The sequence below is a fragment of the Pangasianodon hypophthalmus genome, chromosome 17 (genome assembly GCF_027358585.1).
Source record: "Pangasianodon hypophthalmus isolate fPanHyp1 chromosome 17, fPanHyp1.pri, whole genome shotgun sequence".
NCBI lineage: Eukaryota > Metazoa > Chordata > Actinopteri > Siluriformes > Pangasiidae > Pangasianodon > Pangasianodon hypophthalmus.
Window position 1 is genome coordinate 15,236,921 of NC_069726.1, and position 20,312 is coordinate 15,257,232.

Below are 20,312 nucleotides of genomic sequence, written 5' to 3' on the forward strand. Positions count from 1 at the left end.
CTGACTCTGACTCGTCCCTAAAGCCCTGAGAGACAGCCGAATGTCAAGCACGTAATCAGTCAGCCACATTTTCACATGGTGCTCATGAAACCACTCACTTGACTTATGAGAACTGCCTGCATCCCCCCCGACCCTTGCTTGGGGTCATCCCTTATAGCTAAGAGGAAATCTAGCCCTTTATAGTGTTTCTCAGCTTACTTGACACAAAGGCTTATCGTGACATCTCATGAAAATACTGTGGTTTGACTGTTTTCCCATCCTCGCTGCTTCCCGTTTGTGGGAATGAGGTACCAGTTTGTTTGTCACCAAGCTGTGGGGGATGTGTATGTTTGTGTATGAGTGTGTGTATCTGTGTGTGTGTGTGTGTGTGTGTGTGTGTGCTGGTGACTGGAACACATGGTCCCAGTTGGGACAGGGGTCTGGGACACATCACTTCCTCTGTAAAAAGCCTACGACGTAGTGTACTAAAAGTGTTATCAACTTGAGAGAGCCCTTGAGGAAAAAAGGATGTTATTTTTTTAAGAAATGTATATAAACAGCCATCTTAAGGCTTCATAATGCACCAATAAAAGGGAATTTCATGTGGAAAATCTTTGCTCGGTCTCAAACAAATTCACTTGTTTACTTCATTTAAAAAAAAAAAAAAAAAAAAAAAAAAAGTGCTAACCTTTCTGGACAGCTGGACTGTTCTGAACGCTTGTGGTCTTGGATGAGAGCTTGGACGAGTCGCCGTCTGAGTCTTTGCTCATGTCGATAGACACCACTACATCCTTCATGCCTGAGGTATCGTCTTTAGGCACAAAAGCATTATCTAAGTATTAGTGAGTCATGTTTTACATTCCTGTGCATGACATCAAGGTCAAAACAATTACAAAAGGAATTTAGCGCAAATGGTAAACGGTCTGCTAATGGCAAACCACCTCATTACAAGCTCACTTTCTTTCACCTAAACAAAAGCCGGCTGTCTTTAAAGCGTCAAATTCAATTCGCACCACTTTAAATTTACACAGCACACATGGCTTTATAATTGTGTCTTTTGAGCAGAACATGTGTGCTCCTAGTTATGAAAGCAGGCAAACTTTTAAAAAATAATAACAGTAAATGGATAAATAACGTTTTCAATAAGAATCAATAAGAAGAAATGAGCTGGAAAACTGCATGCAGATTTACACTATAATTGGAAAGGTTTTATTTACCTCTAGCACTAAGCATTACAATAGAAAATATGTGCTGCACTCTACCTTGGCCTTGAATGTGGGAGATATCAAGCCCTTCTCTCAGTCTGAGAATGACGACACCGTACTGGAAGTCAAAAGCATCACTAAAACACACAAATAACGATTGTTAGTGTCTCATGGGAGGATGTCGGACATCAACCAGATCGGTCCACAACACATTTACGTTAGAACTGTACTTTTCCACCAGGTCGGAACAATTAGTGTAAATACTACAGCTGCACTCACAAACAAACAAGCATGAGCACATGTTATGGTGAAGGACAGGGCACAACATGCATTTGATGAATCATGTACTTTGTATTAAAAAAAAAATGATGTGTGCACACATGATGTGTGTATTATGCATTAAGCAAGTAAATGAATATTTGCTTTAAGTTTCTGTAAGATGTAGACTGCAGCCTTGAGCACATGATTCCTCACTTGGATGATTTTTGAGTACGTTTTATCTTTTTATAGTTATTATCCATTTAGAAGTGGCTGATAATGTACTGTAGCCCTTCAAAAATGGCATGAAGAGCTTCATATCACAAACATTACAACTGAAGAGAAACACCAAAACTTATAGCACAGTTGTTAAGTAAGACATGACAGTAATAAAACAAGACAGTGGTGCTGTTATAAGAAAAAAAATTACAGTTTCCACCCCGACATTGATCATTGTCCAATAACAGCACATCCTGAAGAGCTGTATCCCCCTTACACCACAGCAATTTGCCACCAATCTGACTATTTTATTAATTAAAGAATGACAATTTTATTATTTGCCTTAACCTAATATAATATACTCTATATGTATATGTAGTATACAGTAGGTATATGCAGCATACTGTATATAGCAGCTGATATAGTTGATACTAGTACTGTGTACTAGTCGGCGCTGCGCTGTCTTTTACTGTGCCTATTGTCCTGTTTTGGTAGTTATTGTACTGTCTCGTGCTGTTTTCACATGTTTGAATGGGCACTTTATGTAGAAATGTGTAGTCTCTTGTAGTCCTGTGTTGTTTTATGTAGCATCATGGACCTGGAGGAACGTTGTCTCATTTCACTCATTTCACTGTTCTAACTAGCTGTATATGGTTGAAATGACAATAAAAGCCACTTGACTTGAGATGTGCAAATTGTACAATGCCACTAGTAGTTTTTAACCTCTAAATTCTGTGTGTATAAAGGGACTAGACTCACTGTATCATATTGACGTAGGTCTCTGTATCTTTCATATCTACGTTCTTCCAGTCATTCTTGAAGCCGAGCACCAGTGTGTTGGGTCTCAGTCTCCCAAGTCCAGCAGCCTAACACACAGAGTCATGTAAGCCCAGAGCTAGAACACCATGGAGCCACAACACACAGACTAACACACACAGATTAATAACATTAAATGTAAAGGAACTGAAAAAACAGCTTTACCCGTAAAACGTTTTCAGCTGCAAAAGCTATGGTCAAACACGCACCTGCAGAAGGTACTGGGTGCCCACACGGAGGTCCTCTGCGATGACAGGGGTGTAAAAAGCTTTGGAGTTGTTGAGAAGCCAGCGCTGGTAGCGCAGCATGTCATTGTTCAGCTCCTTCAAGTTGGGCCTCCGAGAGCTCTGATGACAAGGACGTAAAAAGGCTCATTAAAATGAAAACATCACTGCTCATTCTGTGCTGCTGATTGATCCACAAACCACAAGGCTTTCAGCAGCATTAATCACCAAAGACTAACTAGGAGTCATTTTTATAAGGGGTCCCATGACATGAAATGGGCAGAATAATAAATGCAGTGGTACATTTATGACTGATTGAGTCCTGTTTGTCTCTAGTAAGTGCCAGGAAAATGGACAGTTAGCCTAGTGTTTGGTTTAGTAATGGAAGATGGAGTGGTGCGAGCCAGCGGAAGTGTGCTGTGTTCTTTTGGGTCCAGTTGTGGGGAAACTGTGTGTTTTTGATTACTGTGGTCTGCAGGGTCTGGCATGAGAATGGCTGTAAAGTGCTTTTCACGTCTAACTCTTACATCACTGCTGTTCCCAGCGTTGGCATAATGGAAACTTTATTGATCCGTGCAGGACTATTACAATGTACAAACAACAAACTACTGTGTGGAACATTTCATATTTAAAATCTACATAAATTACTAAACATTTATAATCTGAAAAAGTAGATGTCCCTGCAACTTTATAGATGCTAAAACAAATCTTTCCTGGTGTAGCTGTAACAGCAGCAACAGTGTGCAAAATACGGAAAATATCTGTTTCTTTGTATGGGAAGTTCAGGAACTTACAGTTCGCACATGGCCACACACCATCAGGCCAACATTCTTGGTGAAGGCATGGACCAGATGGAGCAGAGCAGGCCGAGAGTTGGGGGCACCGGTCATCACCAAACACTGTGGCCTGTGAAATCAAAATAAATTAACTTTGATGAGCCGCTGCCTGTTTGAAAGCTTTAAGAAATTGTATTTCCCACTGTATTCCTTAGAAGTCACTTTATCTTAAAAGCTTCTGTACAGTAAAGGCAACTTCCTCACCTTTGATACAGCAGTGTTACAAATGTCAAAACCAGTAATAAAATTATAGCCACGAGCGCCAGCCTTTCGGGTCCAAGCACTACTTTGTAAACTGGTTCCTAAATAGCACCTGCTATTGATCCATGCCTTCCAGTCACTGACCACTGTTTCATCAAGAGGCACTGATAACTTGGCTAATGAAATTAAAACAGCTGATGAATTTGGCTAATGAAATTAAAACAGCTATGTGTCAAATTAAGTTTTTATTTTTTTTTTTTTGTAATTGGTAATTGGACACAAAATGTCTTAGTTACCTTTACAGCATGGCACCACATACCAAGCACTGTGATTGGTGTTAGTAAAAAAATTTAAATATGGCCTCATTATAGAGTGATAAAAAATAAAGTTCTTGGGCAGCCTGATAGAGTGATGGAAAAGACGCACACCAAGTTTGGCATAAATACACAGAAACATTTGATGGATATGGTATGAAATGTTTTTGACATGGTGCCTAAGACGGAAAGGTTGGAGTCAATAAACAAAGGCATATTTGATATGGTCTCACTTCCTGTTCCTTTTATTATCCCCCAACAGTAACTTCTTTTAGGGCATGATGCCCAAGATGGCCAAGATAGGCACAAAGTTTGGTACAAATACATAAAAGCATTCCTGAGATATATCTTTATTTCCTGCTTGTTCCTCCTTGTAGTATTAGTACAGGAAATGTCTTGGATACCCATATGCCTTGGGACCCAAGACAGGTACCAAGCTCCACAGAAGCAGAATAACCAGATGCTGCATTCCCCACTGTTGTTAGCTACTACTGCTAACAAACTGCTTCATAAAAACAAGCTTACAAATAAAACTATTGATTTTTGACAGCAAATTTGTTGTAGATTTAATTTAATGCATTACTGACAAATTCTGCTGAATACAAAAATCCAGTAGATAATGTTCATCAGGCCCAGCGTGGACATGTTGTGACTCAATTATTCATTTATATTAATTATAAAAACTTAATTATGATTGGCCTGATGGTGGTGCCAGAAAAACTGAGGGGCAAACCACAAAACTGGGCAAACTATGTGTTGGAAAATGCCCCATCTGTGGGCCAAATTATATAAAAAAATAAATAACTAAAACATGCAATTCTATGGGCTGCTACACACTCCCATTGTGGAATATTAATAATCATAATTATATGGAATAATTAACAATATAGTTCCAGCACTATGTGCTAACCTTGGACCAATTAGACAGTTTTACCTTCACATGACATTGGAAAATCAACTCTTTGGTCAGGAATAGAATGTGGGAAATTCAGATTAATGTACTTCAAAGCACATACTGTAGGAAGAAGGGATTATGGCTAAGCAAAGGCTAAGAGTAACTCGTTTGATTATCGTGGCATTATCAGACAGTCCCTAATCCTCCACAGACTTATTGCCATGGGAACACTAACAGGCCACATGCTGGATAAAGTTTCCTCCATTTCAGCTCCTGCAGTGCCTGCTAGCTGAACACTGGCTTAATCTTATTGAGATTACAGTCATTCCTCATTAATCCACCAAAATGAGTGTTTTTATTATTATTGCTGCTCCACATTATAAAGAGTCCTATGATACTTGACATAACTGTTCATCTAGCATAACTGTTCATCTATAGGAGAACTAAAGGTAGGAGCCACAAATATGGCTTTACACCAGGGGTCTGTAATTTTATCCAACCAAGCAGGAGGAACACTTGATCAATCAATTGAAAAATCAAGATCAACTAATTAAACTGGAGGAATCAAGAACCAGGCTCCTGGTTGAATTGGATAGAATGAAAACTTACAGCTACTCTGGTTCTTTTGGATAAAATCAGAGACCTCTGCCTTACACTGAATACAGTCTTTCTCTCTGTGGTCTTGGCTAGGAAGTTTAATTCAACAAAAAGATTAATAATAATAATTTAAAAAAAAAAACAGACTGGTGACAAATTTAAGGGGGTTATGCTGTGGAAGGCATTTTTCTGGCATGGTTTGGGTCCACTTGTTCCCTTAGAGCAGTGGTCACCAATGCTGTTCCTGGAGATCTACCTTCCTGAAGACTTTAGCTCCAACCATAATCATGCCCATCCGACTATCTAATCACTGCCTTAAGAAGTTCTTGATCAGCTAAAACAGGTGTGTTAGATTTGGGTTGGAGATGAAACCTGCAGCAAAGTAGATGTCAGTGCAAATAAATACAAACATCTTCTGACTGATTACCTTTTATCCTATAACGAAACATTTCTATCCTGATAGTAGCGGCCTCTTTTCCAGGATGACCCTGCCCCCATCCACACGGCACATGGGCTCACTGAACGGTTTTGGTGAGTATGAAAATGATGCAAATCATGTGGTATGGCCTTCACACTCACCAGATCTCAACCTAATTGAACACTTATGGAAGACTGATGTGTTACACAACGCTCTCCATGACGGTTTTTCCGTCAAGCTGGCGCCCATCTGTGTACATAAGTGAATGTATACCTTGCCTGTGTGGTTGTGTGGTTTAATAAAGTTAGATATGAGACAGAGAATTAAGTCTCACATACAGATGCTCACCACATGTCTAGGAATAAATCTTGGACAACTAACAGTCAGACAAGAGTTGAGCACAAACAATTCTTTAATCAGATTAAGCCTAATAAACACAACTAGTATTGTAGTACATCTGCCTATTAGGCTTCTAATGTATCTAGTCCTCAAGATTTCAGACAAGTCCACTGATGAGCACTGAGTATTCAGATGAAGCCTGACCCAAGAGGTCTCTCTTATTTAACTCTTGTGGGGATGTGATGCTGTTAGAATGATCTTTCGCCTAGATTCACAGTGTTTTTGTGTGTGTGTATAAATGTAGCAAACTGTCTGTAATGTAGAACACAGGGCACTATGTGGCCTTTCAAGCAAAAAAATTGATGAATGGATGTTCCAACTCCAGTAGCACCAGTATTAATCCGATCACTAGAAGTCATTCAAAAGTTAAACCCATTATCAGTGACAAACGCACAGAGCAGCCAGGGTGGCTATGGACTTTGATAAAATGTAGCGAACCCAGAATCAACCAACTACAAAGCAAGCGCAGCCTGACTACACGCCTGCAAACCCTGAAAAGCTCTGCACATGTGCAAGCAACCTGCAATCGTTAAAAGCTAATCAGGCAACAAGGAAGGAAATGGGCCTTCACAAAGTCCTGCAATGGTGATTTAAATCAAGTAGAAAATGGCGTCATATTTTTTTGCTTTTCAATTACATTTTCTAAGAATTTCTAAATTGTGAAATTGGCATTGTTTGTACCTGAAAGTTTTCACGTGGTCGGCGACGCCACAGAGCTGCAGGCTGTGTGTGAGGGCCTGGTGGTAGGTCAGCGCCTGGGTGGAAGAGCCCCAGTTCACATCTGCAAATGGAACACATTTAATGTTGACTCTGTTAGAAACCAAGACACCTGTTCCCCCATTTTCTTATAGTGACATTTATATAGCTGTGTGTGTGCTTGGGGACTTTCACATAAATGACCTTTCCACTGCTTAAGACCACACGTACACACACGTAGACACTCTGCATCCACACGTGTGCACACACGCGTGCACCACATGGGTCTTCTCAGCATCTGCGGCCTCAGCATGCTGGTGACCCGGAGGGCTGATTACCCTCAGACTGCCACAGCAGGTGGTACAGGCTGTGTGCCAAACTCCTGCCCTTGCTCCAGCGACAGCCTGCGCCAGGCAGAGCCCAGCACCTCTGCAAGCGTGGGCATCTCTCACACACAACAAGTGTTACAACAACAGCCCAGACTGTTCCTTCACCATAGAAACACTTGAAACGCTGTCACCGATTACCTTAGAAGTCGGTGGCATTAAACGATTTACCTCAGTTTCAAAAAGATGTTTTTTCAGGCTTGTGGATCGTATTGTACACTTTGCTGAAAAGCAGGCATCTAAAATGAGCTCGAGGATCACTATGTAAATGTATTATGTGACTATTAGGCATGACTCACGGTTTTAATTGTCAATTATACAGTCATATTAATTACAGCTCCAATGGGTAGCTGTAATTAATCTTCTTCTGACCTTTACAATAAATAACCACATTTCCTATTCTATTATTCTCTCATATTAACTTATTTTTTGAGAATTCATTCAGCCTGCATTCATAACGCTCAGCTGTCATGACAGATTTTCTGATTTAGATTTAATTTTTAAAAAAAAATCTAAATCACCATAACTTTAATTAATCCCACATATCCCATAATTCTATAATCACAAAGTTAAAATTACATAAAAAAAAAAAAACATGGATGTTTGCTTCATTCACATAAATTCACGTTCATTCATTCTTTTTCTCTCTTTCATGCATTCAGTTATTCATTTTTTTTATTGATTCATACACTCACCATCCACTTTATAACGATCCATGTTATTTTGTTGTAAAGAGTGACTGAGTTGCCATATCCTTCCTGGCGGCTCGAATCAACCTGGTCATTTTCCACCCACAGAACTGTCGCTCACTCAATGTTTTTTGTTTTTCGTTCCATTCTGTGTAAACTCTAGAGACTGTTGTGTGTGAAAATACCAGGAGATCAGCAGTTTCTGAAATTCTCAAACCAGCCCATCTGGTACCAACAACGTTGCTGGGGTTAAAGTCAAAAGAGTTCACACTATTTCCCCATTCTGCTGTTTGAAGCGAACACTAACAGTAAGCTCTTGACCTGTATTTGCATGATTTTATACACTGTGCTGCTGCCACATGATTGGCTGATTGGATAACTGTATAAATGATCAGGTGTATAGGTGTTCCTAATAAAGTGTCCAGTGAGTGTATATTCATATTTATATCCATTCATTCACATTAATTCATATTCATTCATTCATTCTTATTCTTTTTCATTCATCTTATTTCTCTTAGCTTCTTTCTTTTTCTTTCATTCATTTATTTATACATTCTGAATAAGATTACATAAAATGCTACGCCTAGAATGAGTCTATACTGTATGAGCTGTTTCTGTCCTTCCCTTGGCTGCATCTACAACCAAAAATAGCTCCATCAACTCCACTGCAGTGTGTGTGAGAAAGTGCCATGGTGCTGCATTGAGATGCAGCAGATCACAATGACACCCATATCAGCCGGGGAAAAAAAAACAAAACAGCCTGATGTATAGATATGCAGTTTGTAACAAAAAAGCCTGTGTTAAAGCTCAAAAACTGCCCATTTAAATCATTTGTGAAGGACAGAATTGACCAGCATCTGTTTATAAAATCTCCCATATGCATATCATACTACAGCTGACCCAGTTTAGCAGCAGCACAGAATCTGGATTGAACAATGGGGAAACATGGATAATTAATCCACAGGAATATGGCTTCATTATCCCGCTGATTTTTTAAGCATGTGGAGAAAAATAACTAGTTAGACTGACCTGGCTTCTTGTAGTTGACGTAGATGTAGAGGGATAAGACGATAACGTTGGTCAGGAGTGCAGCCCACCAGTTGATGACGAACATAACTACACAGCACAGCACAGCTCCAGCCAGAGACACCCACATGTTGTAGTACTTAAAGCTGGGCCTCCATCCTGCCCAACACATGCACCAAGCAACATTTAGAGACTCAGAAATGCATCTGGCTTCCTCATAATGAACTACTATAGTGTACTCTTCTGTACAGTGTTAGAAATACTAATGCCTAGCCCGTTCTGAATGTGCCAGGGTCTCTGAATCGTTCATCCTGTATAAGTTTTACTAGATTACTAACCCACCTCTCACAAATTAAATAAATGATTTATATTGTTTGCTTTGTGCAGTATACACAACTATATAACTATAACTGTAGAAATGTATAAAAGCATAACTGTATGTAACTATATATCTGTATCTATAACAGTATAAATGTATAACTACACATCTGTATATCTATTTAACTGTATGGTTATAACTCTAACTACATAACTGTAATTGTGTAACTAACCATGTAACTGTACCTGTATAACTAACTGTATAAGTATCTGTATAACTGTGCAAATATATAAATGTATATCTATAATTTTATAACTGCAGAACTATAACTGTAACTATATAAATGTACAAATGTATAACTAGAAATTTAGAACTATATGACTGTATAACCATAACTAAGTAACTATAACTGTACAAATATATAAATGTATAGATATATAACTGCATAACTAACTGTAAAACTGTACACATTTATAAAAATATAACTAACTATATAACTGCACACATGTATAACTAGATAATAGTATAACTGTAAAACTAAAAATGTATAATTTGTATAACTACGTAACTGTATAAATAACTACAATTATACAAATGTATAAGTGTACAACTATATAATTAACTGTATAAAGGCTATTTACAAAAAACTATTTACAGTTATATAGCCTGCTGTTTCTTTCTATAGTTTTTACCATAAGAAAAGAACAGCATAAATAATGCTTGTATACTATTTGGTGGTTCAGATGCTCTTCAGGATGTCAGTGCACCATTGTTTTGCTACGGTGATGAACATGTTCAGCTGTCTTGCTAAATCACTTGATATAAACTGCTCATGTAATTCAGGCGGCTTCCATCATGTACCACTTTTTGATCTGCTTTCAAATGTCTTCCTCTTCAAATGTTTTTTCTCTGTCACTGAAATGATTGCTGACTAATCAACAAACACATTCACATTTGTTTTTGTTTTTTTTCATTATTGAGGACATTGATTAATTGTTGCAACCTAACATTGCACATAGTATACAGCTATAAATTTAGGAAGAAATTTAAGCCAGGTTTAATGACCTCCTGTTCTAAAACTCTACTTTCCTTTCCTTCTAGCAGACTGATCCTTAAGAATAGATTCAGATGGTATAATATTATATTTCATTATCTGTTCCAACAAAGGTAACAAATGTGTCATCAGACTGAGACTGTTTAATGTATCAGTGCCACAATTTGCATAAGCATGAATACAGATTTGGATTAAAATGAGTTAGCATCAGTTAGGATACATATGAGAAAGGTTACAATAAATAAATGGATTTCTTTGACAAGGAGCTAGTACTAGGCTAATGGGATTTTTAGTAAGGTCAAGCAATTACACAGCTGAACTGTTACACAGTAATGCTACAAAGGATACATGACATAAAGGGTACATGTGGTTGCTCAAAAAAAAAAAAAAAAAAACGAAGCTGAATGAGAGACAGAGCTACTGTTCTCCAATAAATGCTGTATCAAAAAAAAAATAAATAAAATGTACCCTTTACGTGCATGAAACTGTGGACATATAAACATCAGAGTTAGAATGAAGATATATACCTGGTGGTCTTCTAGAGCTTTGGTTTTGGAGGAAGAACAAACCTCTTTACACAAGGAATAAATGTGTACTTAAAATATGCTTGAAAGACAAATACAACATTTTTGACAACCATTATGTTATGATACTGTGGAAAACCTCACCTATGCTAACATTAACATCAAGCATATTTAAACTACCTAGTAAAAACTATCAATATTATAATATATTCATTAATAAAACATGGTCATTGGGTTGACAGTTTTGTTTTATGATGAAAGTATAAATATCGGTTGATGTAACTGGTGAAAACTTTTTTTTGTAAAAATAATAGTATTGTAATACATAATACTATACTATAGAAATGTATACAAGACAGCATATAATGAAACTGCACTCACTGTTAGTCTATCAGGTACACTTTCTTTTGCTACGCACAATACCTGAAAAGTTTACTTATATGGTAGAAAAGGGCTAGAGCATCGATATAAGGCAAGTGGCCACGGATTTTTAAAATCGGTTCATATTCACATGTGAACTTTAGAGACCACCTACATTATATAACCCAATCTTTTTTTTTTTTTATATGAGCTATCCCTAAGGAATACAGTGATATACTTAAACAACTTGTATTACATACTGTATATTCTTCCTTGCACAATGGTGGGCACTAAACTATTAAATGATAGAAATTGAACCGAATGTATTTTTCCAATATTCACAGGATATCAAACAAGAACAATTAATAATTAATAAAGGTGACTATATTACTGTAAATAAATAGACTGTATTTTTTTTTTCTCCAGGGTACAAAAATATCCTAAATTATGGTAACAGGAGTTAGTAAAACCTGCAGAAAACCTGAGAGCTTTATAATGACGTTAACACATACTTCATAAGTGGGGCCCTCACGTATTCAAAGTAACGGATACGTGAGAACTAAAGCACACTCACCAGCTATTTCTGAGACAACACTGACCAGATCACACTGACCAGATCACACTGACCAGATCACACTGACCAAATCAACAGTCAGCTCAGTTTGGATCTAAAGACACTTTATAGTATTTAATTAAATTAATGCACATGTTCTAATACAGTAGGCTATAGTTTCTATAGTACAGACTAATTTATAGGGACTTGACACTCTAAGTAAACGAATTGTAAAGTTTTCTATAAGGAGATGTTTGTTTAGAATATTTGGAAGGAGATTCCACAGTCAGAGGTAAAACTGTTCCTTTAAGCTTTCCGACATGGGAAGGTTTCTCGGTAACATGATAAGCTGCTTTTTTGTCTTACTAACTTCAAGAGAAAGAAAAAGAGAGAGAGGCTGGTGAGGGAACGACTGTTTATAATTATTATAATGTAAGCAATAACAGGAACTAGCTTGTTTTGTAACATTAATCATAACTATAAATGGATAAAAAATGATGCATTATTCTTTCACAAATAAAAATTGTTAGCATTAAGGAATTCGCAATAATATCCTTTAGGACATGCTGTTATTGGAAAATAATCAACTTCGGTGTGGTCCAGTCATGTTTAATCCCTTACATGTTTGCCCAAGAAAAAAAAAAAAAAAAAAAAAAAAAAAAAAAAAAAAAAGTGTCACTCCATTCCAAAATAAATAAATAAATAAAACATTCTGTGCTTGGGTAAAGCCTTACCGGGAGAGTTTGCCAAAGAGGCGTGGAACACTGAGAAATTGATCAGGGCGTAGGAGGCCAGGAAGAAGTTAGAAATGATTGGTGCGATGACGTTCAGCTCAGCTGGAGAAAAAAAAGAAAAAAAAAAAAAAAAAAAAAGAGAGACACTTTTAGAAAATATTTTTAAATAAGAGGCTTAAATTAGCAACCCAGTCTTGGAAACTATCTGCTTACCAATAAGGATGAAGGCCAGGGCGATGCCAAACGTGAGGAAGTAGCCACGCAGGGGTTCATTGTTCTTGCCGTAGCCTTTCCCAAAACCAGCTATGCCAGGGTAAATGTTGTCTTTGCATAAAGCCTGAATAAACAAGTGCGTCAATTTGTGATATAAAAACCAATCTCTGAGACAAACAAACAGAGATATAAGCTATAAGAAAGATTTTGAGCAAACAGATGAATGGCGATGATTTATTTATATATTTTACTTATTATACAGTGCCTTGAAATACGGCTATTTACTCTTAATAAAGAAGTTCACAAAGTAACGTACAAAGTAACGCAATAGCCAGAGACTTTCTGTGAAAGGCAATTAAGCATTTTCAATAAAGGTTCAAAAACCTTTGGCTGCTAAAATGTCCATCATGACTCGGATGAAACGATGCTTACAAGCAGGTTTGGGCGTAGGCTGTATGTGTGCAGCCGGGGAAAACCCATCACAATATTAAACTCTGACATCTTCTAATATATAAAGTTCCACACGTTTTGCTGATTAGAAATGTGTTTCCTTTTGCATGTATCTCAACCACAAGTAGAGTTTTCATTCTGCATTTAAAGATTCCTTTATGACATGACGTTTTTCTGGTTTAATAAAAGATTAAGCTTATCTTTGATTAGCCTTATGTCCATTTCCCTCCAGCACATAGCTTACCAACAACTTCAAATCCTAACATTCGCTGTTAAACAAAAACATTTCTGTTACTGGTAAAAATATATTTGTGTTTTATTAAAGCTACAGTGTCAAATTCTATTACTAAGAGAAAAACTCAATTTTGGCTAAAGCCACATTTTTTTGGCTGTTTTGCCAGAACCCTAGCCACACTGACTTTTCACAGACTGCCACATATTTCCATTCCCAAAATGCAGATTTCTTCTTGAAAAATTCTGTTATGGAGGGGCTTTGGATTATTAACTGATGATGCAATCTTGTGTCTGCTTCAGGTCACAGGAGCACAAACTTTACATTGTCGTCATGTTCAACTCTGATACTGAGCAGCTGCTTCCTGTGCTGATGGCAAGTCTGTCAGGATGTGATGCAACACAGCATTTCCAAAATGGACATTTCCGTCACCGTCTTGCTGCTTTTGAAGCAGGCTGAATTTTATCACTAGCATTTTGCCAACTTTATGTCAGCTGTAAGGCAAATTATACTAAGCAGATATCTGACTATTCACCAATGTACACTAACAGCTGAGTTTACTTGAGCAAGACGATTACTTTAATACACCAAAAACCGGAAGCCTTTCATTTCCATGGCACTGTATTTATATAACTAAAGAATAAAGACTTTCACAGTATGAGAGTATAGCAGCAGGGAAGTTAGACGCCCACCTGGAACACTTTGGGGGCGCTGACCAGAGAGGCCAAGGCCGAGGAGAGGGTTGCAGAGAAAATCCCGGCTGTGATGAGGGGGCCGAAACCTGACACCACACTCATAATCTTTCGGGAGAAAAAGACAGGAGTATTTAGTTTCATCTCCTTTAAACAGCTTTTGTATTCTTTGCACCAATATACTTGGCATAATCTTACCTGAAAGTTATTGTGGAGTCCATACTTACAAGTGGACTCAGTTGTGTTAACAGGCTTGCAGGAGGAGAAGTCAAAACCAAACCTGCATTCAGGACCAGTACAGTTTTGCCCTGAAGTGTCGTTCATCTTGAAACCTGTGGCATCCCTCACAATGCAGGCTCCTTTTAAAGAAAAGAAAAGAAATATAGTTTGAAGATGAGACAGTATATCAAAATGCCGGAGATAAATTTTAATTTTACACATCAGTTTATTTAAACACAGAAACAGTATAACACAAGCTCTACTCAATGCCATTTACCTGCACTTATAGCAACACCTACGTAGACGATGCCTGTGATAACAATGGCTAAAAGGGTTCCCCTTGGGATTGCCATTTGTGGATCCTAAAAGGAAAAACAAACATAAATAATGCAAATACTTGGCCATGTCTTTGGCAGCAGCTCTCCTATTTTGTCTATGGTCATTTTTCAGACTCACTGCAAGATCTCCTGAGATGTTGGCACCAGCCAGAATGCCAGTAGCTGCAGGAAAGAAGATGGCGAAGACAGAGAAGAAGGTTTCTCCTCGGAAGTCCGGTAATAAATTTTCCAGCAGGATGCCAGCTGAAGAGGACAGTAAAATAACATGAACATGTGTCGAGAGGAAACCTCTGTGATAACTATTTAGAGCTGCATTTGTATAAAAATATGGTCGTACAATCATAGCTGAAGAATCCTTGCTCTTTCTTTGATTCAATGGGGATGAATGTGCCGATAAAGTAGTTGAAGATGGCAATGATTAAGATGACCAGCAGGAAGATCTGAGCCTGCGAGTGAAAAAGCACAACGTTAAGCGTTCGTTTTCTCATTTGTGCCCTTTGTGGTGTTTTTGGGTAATCAGAGAACCAAAAATACAAATCCCAATAAAATGTCTCACCTTGGCCTCCCACTCCATGCCTGCCACAGAGATCCCCAGGAGGATAATGACAGTGATGATTCCTACAATTCGGATGTCATTAATCTGATCGAGCATGATGAGATTAGCAGCCTATGACAAGATTAGATTCATTAATTACAGATTAGTCAATCCCTTATCCATCCTTTACTACTTTACATTTGTACAGCTAAATATAAACATGACAGTGAAAACAGTACAGAATAATAAAGAAACATCAGCTTCTTACATGCAGAAGCTCCACGACAGTCTCGGCAAAGCCCACGACGTACATAGCCACTGCCACAGCGTTGGCAAAAGCGAAGATGAGGCCAATAGAGCCACCAAACTCAGGGCCTAAACTTCGAGATATCAAATAATATGCCCCTCCTGCAGACAAAGACAAAAAATTGTAAAAACAATTTTTACCCACCGCTTTACTGAGCTCTGTCTGTCCTTGGAATATTTTGTGAGAAACTATTTTATTATTTATAAATTAATAACATCATGGCTTGGAACATACATCAAGACAAAGTCCAATAGAAAGACATGGGGAAATTTCTGGAATAATAATAATAATAATAATAATAATAATAATAATAATAATAGAGTAGGTTTTGCTGGATTAAAGACTACAGCAGTGATTGGATTATCATACACCATATGATCAACACTCGGTCGAACTGTTATTTTGTGGTGCAGTTTGAGAAGATATCTCCTCTGTAAGCGCTGTCAGCTATCAGGCTGCATAATGTGTGATTAGAGTGACTGTTAAATTTGATTAAGCCTTAACTCTGCTATTGTCCTTCAACTTCGCTGAGGGTTTGAACATCTTGCACAGTGAAACGTTCTAGACAAAACACTAACAGAACCGGTTAAGTTTCTGTCCCGACTTAAAACAGAAACTGGTCCTGTACATACAAAACCTGACCTGATGCGTTAACAGATTGCGCAGTAATCTTAGAAAATACAAATATTCCCTACTACGATACGATTCCGCTTCCATGCTGAAAGCAAACGTTTAACAAAAACAAAAAAAACGTTTAAAAAAAACAAATCTTGAGAGGACGACGGTGTAAAGGCAAGTGAACTGAAGTTCCGGCCATAACGAATGAAACACTGGTCATTGTGCAGAACAGAAATATGCCATCCATGGTTGTAAATGTATAGATATACAGCTTTCCTTCTTTAAAACCTACACAATGCTGATGTTCATCCTCTATTTCATCTCTAGCCCTATTCAGATTGGACTACGTCTAAGGGAGCATTTTCTGGGATACGTCTGAGATTTGGGTCCCGTCTCAATCAGGCATGTCAGTAATGTTTTACGGATTGCACAAGCAGACATGTGGAAAGATTATGCCATATTTCACCTTACATAAAATGAGTAATAGGAATAACCCTAGGTGTTATATATATGCTGCCCGATCTGACCTGGTGGTAAAGATTTCATCGTAACCTGTGGTTTCTGGACTATTTCTACAGTATAAAGTAAATCAGGAAGCACGCTTTCCCATCTGCTCCTGTCAAAACCAAAATGAATCCAAGTCTTGGCTGAATTAAGAACATAGCACAATAAAAACTAGATGATGTGTCAGACGAGTGAAACACTTCTGAAGGTTTTGGGTAAGATGAGTTCCTATCACAGCCAGCTAAAGCCCTCATAGATGTAATGGTCATGGGTCATGTTTTAGTATGATGACCATGCATACATGGTGAAGAATCCCATCTCTGTGATTTATATAAAGACCACTTATATCATACGAATCAATCGAAATCCTCTGGCAACACTATTTACTAGACATATTGTATATTCAGAAATCCTATCCTTTATAAATAGTACATCAGAAGCAGCCATGTTATGTGTATCTCTGTTATGAATGGGATACAGTGTGGTCAGGTATATCAGAGGTCACCATGCCCTTCTCATGATCTCCCCATGAGAGCAATGTTGGCCAGCCTCAGCCGTGACCTGCTCCTCTCTCATATTTCACTCTGCGCTGCCTGCCCAGTACATTTTCTCCTCCTCTCGAAGCCTAAACACTTCCTCAATTGATACGCTGCCTTATGAAAATATCCTTATCACATGCCACAAAGTAAATGTACACTTTACCCCGGTTTTGTCCGTCAGCACAGCAGCAGTGTAATTTGGAGCAGTATGACCTGGTGTGTATGATGTATGAAGGACACATCAGCTACAAAGGCAGCGTCTTATTAATTCTGTACATGACCGAAGACATCCACGCTGGTGCTTATGCAATAGTCTGACCTACCTAGAGGACGTGATGACATGCTGGTTTACAACAGGGTAGGATAAATTTACTGGATTTCAGGTATGATCATTAAATTTACTGGATTACAAAGATGGGCAGAAGTTTTTTTTTTTATATATATATATATATATATATATATATATTCTGAAAAATAGGTCACTCTGTTGTACAAGATACATCTGCTCAGAAAAACACAATCCATATACTTACTTTGTTTAAATGTCAAAGTCACATTAATGTAGCAGACATTTTAATTTTACAAAATATTGGTGCTACTTCTAAAATTGCTCTTCAGAAAATTCTACTGGTTGTAGTTTAACTTCACATAACAACATTACTATAATAACTGCTGCAAAAAAATACCATAAATAGTATCCACTAGAGCAGGATAGTGTCTTACAGGCCAGAAAACTAGGAACTAATTTTCACATATAAATGGAGTATGTTTCCTAGGCTGCTTTTACACTTTCAAGCATTTACTTTTCCATAAGAGTCAGCGTATGTTTTACATGAAATCCTGCAGGGGAAAAAGTGATGCTGCCAGCGTGAGCTCTCATAGCAGAGCAGTGAAAAAGTTTAACTTTTCAGACAAGTACAGAGAGACATCAAGTGCTCTTTTGCCATTTATCTGCAGCCTGCACAAACCAGGTCTCAGCTTGTGGGGCCAAGTGAAAACAACCGAGGAGGACAGCGAGCCAGGAGAAATATTAGTATTTATATATACAAACACAAAGAGAATGACACACACACACACACACACACACACACACACACACACACACACAGAGTAAACTAATAAATTGAGTGCATGATAAAACACAAAGGATCTGCTTGGATATGATCCTTGAACATGATGCACTACAGTATAAGAACATAAGGGAGCTGAACACTGAGCCATCACTCAAAAGCACTGAGCAGCATGACTTTTATAGAGTCTTACTGAGGGTAGATTAGATGACCTTGACCATCTTTATACGTCTCGTTTAGTGCAAGATTTTACAGTGAGAGATAAAGTGAAACGACAGGCTGCTGCTCGCGCTCCAGCTCTGTACGTCATGTCAAACGTGGTGTGATTGCACTGTGAGTTTAGATACCTCCTCGCACAAAACCATTGGTCGCTATGGCTGAGGTGGAGCAGCCCGTGATGGAGGTCACGATGGTCGCCATGGTGATGATGATGCAGGCGCACACTGTGGGGGGGAAAAATATGTAACAGTCATACTAGTGTGTTAAAGCATGCAGGGAAAAGTCCTTTCAAAGAAAGTTCAGGAATTTTAAAGGATCTGCCAGGGGTTATCATTTGGCAACTAATGGAACATAGATTTTTCTAACTACATCTAATGTCTTTTACTGAAGTACATATATAAAACAGACTAAGACAGGTATAACCTTTATGTTTTGTCAACCACAAATCGTGATAAATATCTTCAGGGGGAAAAAAAGACAGTTTTAGTGTGTTTCATTCGTCCTCACACTTGTACACCTTCCAATGATTCACACCTTTCTGAGCTGCTGTGTCAGACCTTGGAATGGTTTCTGGAAAATGGCTTTGTGTTTGACATTTAGCTGCAGGTGCCACCTTGCAGCAACATTTAGCGTGGGAATGCTGAACGGCGACAGGGTGATGGAAGGCCATGGAGGTTGTGTGAATTAAGACGCTAATTCACATGAGCTGCACAGAGACAGCGAAACCTACCAATTCCAGCCTGGCCCACGATCCATGTCATGCGGATGAAGAGCATCACACCCCAAATGTTCAACATGCAGCGGACCTGCGCAGAGGAAGGATGGCGGTTAGGTTTTAATGCAGACAACCAAGCAAAGCCCTTTTCCCAAACCTGAAAATGCGTAATCTACACTCCACAATGAGGTGTTGCGCCTGGAATGGAATGATGACATGAACACTGTCTGATGCACCAAATACTTTAAAACATGTCTTGATTTTTTCCATCGTCTTGATCTGGTATCTGGTTTGAGTGAGTAGGTGGAAATGAGGATGACGTTGTTAACAAGAGGAAGCATGGCCTGCACATGTCAAAATAAAAAAAGAGTGACAAAACCCAGAGATTATGCTTGCACTTAACAAGTCGAGCTTTAGCTGAAAGCATACTCTTCTCTCTCTCTAGCCCTCTCTCTTTCTCCCTCTCTGTCTCTCTCATAAACAGATGAGTTTTTAAAGCAGAGCTTCTTAAGCTCCTGTCAAACCTATTAGTCGGTTTTCCATGTGAAATTTATATTTTTTGTTCCTTTGCTGTTTGGTTTAGTTTCACAGTGGCCATAATTAAACAAACCAAAAAGCTAAAAAAAAAAAAAAAAAAAAAAAAAAAAAAGAAAGGAAAAGTTGGCTGAGGGACATGTGGGGCTGAAAATGTACTCATAAAACTTTTTGTTCATTGGTCAAAAATACAGCAATGGAAAAGTATAAACAAACCTTTGCCAAGTGCACATAAAATCATATAGCTGGCACTAAATAACTGATTACAAAATTAGACAAATAACTAGTTTAAAAACGTTCTGTTAGCACATCACGTCCATTTGCTCTTTTTTGTTTGTTGGTCCAAATATCCAGAAAACATGGCATTTGTGCAGCTCTACAGCTCTGTCCTTTGGCTCAATTCTGGAGCTTGCATGTATTTAAAA

At 38.2% G+C, this 20,312-nt stretch overlaps 1 protein-coding gene across 4 annotated transcripts in view; it reads right to left on the reverse strand.

The window, feature by feature from the left end:
* slc12a2 (solute carrier family 12 member 2) overlaps nt 1-20,312 on the reverse strand; it is a 61,267-nt gene that overhangs the window by 11,891 nt on the left and 29,064 nt on the right. For 3 of the 4 annotated variants that reach the window (XM_034312517.2, XM_034312516.2, XM_034312515.2), the window contains exons 3-20: nt 19,369-19,444; nt 18,767-18,862; nt 15,650-15,789; nt 15,403-15,513; nt 15,184-15,292; nt 14,965-15,089; nt 14,786-14,870; nt 14,488-14,648; nt 14,290-14,397; nt 12,916-13,039; nt 12,703-12,804; nt 9,162-9,317; nt 7,043-7,142; nt 3,496-3,607; nt 2,687-2,824; nt 2,421-2,527; nt 1,242-1,321; nt 668-790 (exon numbers count right to left, since the gene is read on the reverse strand). In XM_034312517.2, coding sequence (XP_034168408.1) covers nt 668-790; nt 1,242-1,321; nt 2,421-2,527; nt 2,687-2,824; nt 3,496-3,607; nt 7,043-7,142; nt 9,162-9,317; nt 12,703-12,804; nt 12,916-13,039; nt 14,290-14,397; nt 14,488-14,648; nt 14,786-14,870; nt 14,965-15,089; nt 15,184-15,292; nt 15,403-15,513; nt 15,650-15,789; nt 18,767-18,862; nt 19,369-19,444 — 2,053 coding nt within the window. The remainder of the gene's footprint in view (nt 1-667; nt 791-1,241; nt 1,322-2,420; nt 2,528-2,686; nt 2,825-3,495; nt 3,608-7,042; nt 7,143-9,161; nt 9,318-12,702; nt 12,805-12,915; nt 13,040-14,289; nt 14,398-14,487; nt 14,649-14,785; nt 14,871-14,964; nt 15,090-15,183; nt 15,293-15,402; nt 15,514-15,649; nt 15,790-18,766; nt 18,863-19,368; nt 19,445-20,312) is intronic. The other variant, XM_053241531.1, reaches the window with a different exon arrangement.